The sequence below is a fragment of the Belonocnema kinseyi genome, chromosome 6 (genome assembly GCF_010883055.1).
Source record: "Belonocnema kinseyi isolate 2016_QV_RU_SX_M_011 chromosome 6, B_treatae_v1, whole genome shotgun sequence".
NCBI classification, from domain to species: Eukaryota; Metazoa; Arthropoda; class Insecta; order Hymenoptera; family Cynipidae; genus Belonocnema; species Belonocnema kinseyi.
This window is the reverse complement of record NC_046662.1, coordinates 70,376,137-70,382,338: the sequence shown is the minus strand read 5'-3', so window position 1 is coordinate 70,382,338 and position 6,202 is coordinate 70,376,137. Positions and strand designations below refer to the sequence as shown.

At 27.0% G+C, this 6,202-nt stretch overlaps 1 protein-coding gene across 1 annotated transcript in view; it reads right to left on the bottom strand.

The window, feature by feature from the left end:
- The window catches only part of LOC117174315 (coiled-coil domain-containing protein 142), a 152,360-nt gene that overhangs the window by 4,821 nt on the left and 141,337 nt on the right, over positions 1–6,202 (bottom strand). Inside the window, exons 8-10 of the mRNA XM_033363316.1 lie at positions 4,462–4,607; positions 4,175–4,317; positions 3,903–4,044 (exon numbers count right to left, since the gene is read on the bottom strand). Coding sequence (XP_033219207.1) covers positions 3,903–4,044; positions 4,175–4,317; positions 4,462–4,607 — 431 coding nt within the window. The remainder of the gene's footprint in view (positions 1–3,902; positions 4,045–4,174; positions 4,318–4,461; positions 4,608–6,202) is intronic.

Here is a 6,202-nt window from a genome sequence, read left to right as displayed (position 1 = left end):
AGCCAAGGTCTTTGTTTCAGGCGTCGTTCACTCTACTGACACTCTTTTTATTAACTATTTTCCGCCATACTTTCCTGTCCTGGCATACTTCTCTAGCTTCTAATAACACAATTAACGAATGTACAGGGTAAAAGGTTTTGTTTAAGCTTTTTAAAATTATTTAAACAATTAATAATCATTTACTTACGTCTTATGATGATAGGGTAGGTAAAGAAAAGTCTACATTTTTCGAATCCCTTACACTATATCGCTTACATTATTCAATATTTCATTAAAGGGGGAGGATCGAGACATTTTGTTGAGATTTGTTGCGGTAGGGGTAGTGGTCCTTCACTCATGTACGCATTTTTTGCAAATTCGCAAAAACTTTCTCCTGAAGATTATCTTTTTCGTGATAAATTTTATTATTTGGCTGAAAATTAAAAAATCTTCTCAAAAAGCCTTCCTTTTTGGTTGCAAATTCAACTGTTTTGTTAAAAATTCATCGTTTTGGGTAGAAAATTCACCTTTTTCGTAGAACATTAACCTTTTGTTTAAAATTCATTTTTTGTTGCTAATAAGTCAACTAAAACATTTTTTTCTGAAAATTTGTCTTTTCGATTTAAAATTTTATCTTATTTCATAGAAATATTGCATCTTTCTTCATAGAAATGCAACTTTTTTTTTGAAAATTCAACTATATCTTAGAAAATGTACTTTTTGATTAAAATTTGAATTTTTGTGTTGAAAAGTCAATTGAGATCTGTTTGGATGAAAATTCAACTCTTTTTTTTAAATTTGTCTGTTTGATTTAAAAGTCCATCTTTTTTAGTAGAAATATTTCATCTTTCTTGTGTAAAAATGCAATTTTTTATTGAAAAAGTAATACTTTTTGGTTAAAAATTCTACTATTGCGCAGAAAATTAAATTATTGTTTACAATTCTTATTTTGGTTTGGAAAGCGAGCTTGAATCTTCTTTGGATGAAAATTAATCTATTTTTTTAGGTTTTTTTTAATTCATCTGTTTTCGAAGAATTTTCATCATTCTTGAATGAAAATACTACTGTTCGGTTGTAAATTCAACTCTTTTTTTTAAGTTTGTCCTTTTGACAGGTTGGATTGCAATTTCTAGAATTTTACTTTTTGTTAAAAATTTATATTTTGGTTTTGAAGAATAAACAGAAATCTTGTCTGGATAAAAAATTCAACTGCTTTAAAAAATGTTGTTTAATTAAAAATTCATCTGTTATAAGAGAAATTTAATCTATCACGTATAAAAATGAAACTGTTTGGTTGGAAATTAAGCTACTTTGTTAAAAAGTCATACTTTTGGGTAGAACATTCTACTGCTCTGTTGAAAATTTAAATACTTCTTAGAATTTTATTTTTTGTTTAAACTTCATATATTGGTGTTGAAAATGTTAGTGAAATCTTTTTTGGATGAAAGTTCAACATAAAAAATATGATATTGTTTTTAATTAAAAATTCATCTGTTTTTGGTACAAATTTAATCTTGCTTAGATAAAAATACAACTACTTGTTAGAGAATTCCACTATTTTGTTAAAAATTAATCCTTTTTGGTTGAAAAAATGCATCTTTGTGGATTAAAATTTCATTTTGTTCGTAGAAATTTATTTTTCGGAAAAAAATTCATATTTTAATCTTGAAAACTCAACTAGAATCTTTTTCGGATTAAAATTCAACTTTTTTAAAAATGAAAATGAATCTGTTTTAAGAGAAATTTCATCTTCTTGGATAAAAATGCAACTATTTCAGGAAAGAATTCAACAATTTGGTTAAAAATTCATCTTTTTGGATTAAAAATTCAGTTTTTTCGCGTAAAAACTTATTGCTTGTTTAAAAAATCATATTTTGATAATGAAAAGTCAACTGAAATCCTTTTTAACATAAAATTCATCTGTTTTATTAAAAATTTACCTTTTGATTTAAAAATTCATCTGTTTTAGTAGAAATTTCATGTTTTTGTATTTTTTGTATTCGTATTTTTGTATTTTATACGAAATTTTTGGTTCCATCATTTTAATTACAACACTTTTTTTATTTATATTTTTACTTAAAAATCCATCTCTTTGTTTGAAAATTTAACTATTTTGTTGAAAATAAATCCTTTTTATTTGAAAATTCAACTACTTGGGTAAAAGTTAAACGTGGAAAATTAATTTTTCTCTGAAGTCATATTTTTTGTTCAAAAAGTCGTATTTTGGTTTAAAGGTTCAATAATTTAGATAAACCTTTATTTCTTTCTTGCAATAGTAAAAACTTTTTATTTGTTGAAAATTCTTCTTTTTGGTTTTAAAATCCTTTTTTTGTATAAATTTCATATTTTTTTATTTAAATACAAACAATGACACTTTTTTGTTGGATATTTATCTTCTTAGGTTGAAAATACAACTATTATGTTAAATATTTAATTATGTTGAAAATTTAAGTCTTTGTTAAAAATTATATGTCAAAAGTATTACAAGATTAATATGTTGGCATTTGAATATTGATGAGCAAGGAAAATGCGTAATTCTACTAAAAATGACTAGTAAAACGTTTCTGAAAACTAAAAATTACGTATAGAAAAAGGGGGGGGGGTAGAAGTATTTTGTTACGGTTTTCTACGGGGGGCGGTCTTAGAGAGGGCTTATAATCTGTTATGTAATTCAACCCGACCCGGTTATCGTGGGTCCTTTCAGACCCATGAATTTTTTATTATATTTCTGCATTTTCCGGAGATGCTTGTGTTTATTACGAAAAATTAAATATTTGTTTAATTTTTTTGAAATCTTTGTAATGCGCCCTTAAGGGAGAAGTGGCCAAGATTGTACAGGAATTTTACCAGATTTTTTTATTGATAGTTTAGCGTTTTAACATCTCTTGAGTCTGAAACGACCCATGATAACCTGCGAGAAGATGAAAAAAATGTGATAACCTGATAAGGTTCAGTACGGCCCCTTATCTCAAAACGTATACCCTATGTTTTTTAAAGAATTAAATTCCGTTCCTCTAAGAAAAGTGCAATTAAATGATAACTGTTCATGATATTGAGGGGAAAACATCATTTAAAAGATGAAAAGTTCCAGAAAACAACTTTTCACGCTTTATAAGGAAAACAGTTGTTTAAGCAAATAAAAATTGTTTAAATAATTACCAAATATCCTTTAAAAAGTATATTACTCTCAACATTCTTAAATTGTTTGATTGATTTAAGAAAACAATAGTATTTTACGATTTTAAAGAAGAAAAATTGTTTCAAGAAATGAAAATTGTTAAAATAATTACAAACAATGTTAAACAAGAAGTACAACTCTTGCGATTCATCAACTTTATATCATTTATCCCGAAAGATAATAATTTGACACGACTTACTAGAGAAAAAAATGATATAAATAAATAATAATTATATAAACAATTAAAAATCATGTTTAAAATACTTTAAAACTTGTCATGTATCGAATAAAATTAATTTAACTTGGAAAATTTTTGAAAAATAACGTATGTGGCATTAATTTGATAAAGAAAACTGCAATTTTGCATTTTTTGGGGGATATTCCGAGCTAAATAAAAGGTTATTGGAAATTTAAAAATTAAAAGGTAATGGCTAGAAATTAGTCCTTGAACATTCCTATATTTTAATTCAGAAAAATTTTACAACAAGTACTTTTTTACCATTTTTCTAAAACCATGCTTCTCCCATTTAAAAATTCGAAATAATTTCAAAATCCCGGGGGTACGGTTCAAGTTTGAAAAAAAAAGAAGAAGAAAGTACGGACTTTCTTTTCCGGAGAAAACAAAAAAAATCGAAAGTCGAATTTTCAAAGATATAAATTCGAACCATCCTAATGCCACCTACTGTGATTAATTTGGTTTATAATATAAAAAAATATAATTATACGATTTTTGAAGAAACAAGACCTTTAAATGTTGTAGTTCCTGCATGCAATTGACCACATCACCCTTTACTAAAAGAAAAAAGACCTCCAGATCCCAAGTGTGAGCAATTTCTTTTGCTTCCTGTAAAGACCATAATCTCATCGTATGGACTGAGTGATCTAATCTGAACAAATTTTAAATAAAGAATATTAAAAAATACATTTTTTTAAGTGTTTTAGAAGTCATGTCTAAAAAAAATTGTTTATAAATTTGTCTAAATAATTTTTAATAATAATATTTGTAAAGGTATACACCTATGGAGAACAACAATTTGTTCGGAAAGTGGAAGTTGTATCAAAGGAGCTCCCAGATCCCATTCTCCACAGGTCTCACATTCGTTACTATTTATAACCAAAAGTTTGAACAATTCCAAAAATTTGTGACCAGTATCCGTGCCCTGAAAATGTAATATTCTAAAAAAAAATAGAATCTAAATTTCATTTTTAAAATATACTGACAAAGAGCAAAAATTAACATCTGAAAGCTTCTGATTTTAATGATTTGAAAAATTGGGCAATTTTTTTATTATTTAATTATTGACCTTCGAAATTTCGCTTGAAGGTTTTGATTGACACGCAAATGATGAAGTGTAAGCTCGCCTAAAACGTTCATCCCAAGCTGTAACTGTTACGTGACATCCTAAAGTGTCGCACAAATTTTGAAGTGCTGGTCTCACAGTCGATGGAACTGAAAAAAATCGATTTTACAAATACTTTAATTAATTTTTAAACAGTTCATCAAATTTTTTTTATTTTTATATAAGCTAGAAATTGGTTTAAGTATTTTCACTGCAATTAAAAGAGGTAGGCAAATGTCTTGGGACACGGACGCAATTATGCACTGATTTTAGACTTTTTAAATCTTCAGAGATTGGTGAAAACCAATTTTGATTTTTTTTTTTGTTAAATTTTTATTTTAATGCGAATTCCGAAAAAATGTCGCTTTTTAAATTTCATTTTCTATCTCCTAGAAAAAATTTTTCTGATGCTGCCCACCATTTTAATGCAATGCACAGAACTATGAGGAAAAAATTTTAACTCGTAAATTTAATTGTTATAAACGAATTGTGTACCAAATAATCAAAATTAAGGATTATTCGTCTTCAAAGTATCTTCAAATTATACAAGCAAATGTACAGCGCTGTCATTGATATTCCGTAATAAATCGTTTTTTCTTCTAATCTTATTGTAATTATATTATCAATCATGTTTTTAAGCAAAAAGAAATCAGCTTTTCTACTATTCTTTTTAAAATGATATTACTAATGTTTATTCTGAAAAAATTTGGCCATTCACCACTCCTAGTTTATTTTATAAACAAATTATGTAAACAAATGTACATTGCAGACATTTATAAGCAAAAACAAATAGTTTTTTCTTTTATTTTTGTAATAATGATATTACCTATCATGTATCTTGATCGAATTTCATTATTCATTACTATTTTTTTATTTTGTAAACAAATTATGTGCATAAATGCACATTTTAAGGCGTTTTCAGAAAAAAGAATTAGCTCTCTTGTAGTGTTGTTCAAATTATATTTTTAATTTTGTTTTCAGAAAATATATTGCCATTTTTCACAAGTAGTTTATTTCATGAATAAATTATATAAACAAATGTAAATTTTTGGCATTTATGGATAAAAAGAAAATGTTCTTCATCGTATTTATGTTAAAATATCAGAGAAATATCGGTATTCTTGCATTTTTATAAATCCCTTGTTTTTTCTTTATTCTTGATAAAGTAATTTGAAACAAAAGTAAAAAAAGTGATTTTAAAAAATTCAAGTATACCGAGCATAATTAATAGTAATTTGTCTATAAATTGTATGCTAAAAGCTACATGAAAAACAAAGATGGAACTGTCAATTATTTATCAGATTTAGTCATCCAATAATAATTGATGACTGTATAAACAAATTTAATTTAAAAATTCACTGTCTAGCTATTTTTATAGGTAAAAAATAGAGATGGGACAAGCAGTACTTCGGCTACTGCTTGCCCTCCGGCAGGCAGGTCCTCCTGCTTGCCGGACCCGAGTTTTAAACTTCGGCTCCTGCTCCCTCCGGCCGCCGGAGGAAGCAGTAGGCAGTAACTTCGGCCGGATTTCTACTGCGTTTTTTCTCCTACTGCAAACTTCGGCGTCAAGTACCTGAAGCCCTGAACCTTTTTTTTCTGCGTATTCTGACTTTTTTTTCGAACGCTTTATTTACTTTTCCTATTGCGTTCAGAAAATCAGAATTCAATGTCAGCAATTCAATATTGAGAAAATGAGAATTTAAAA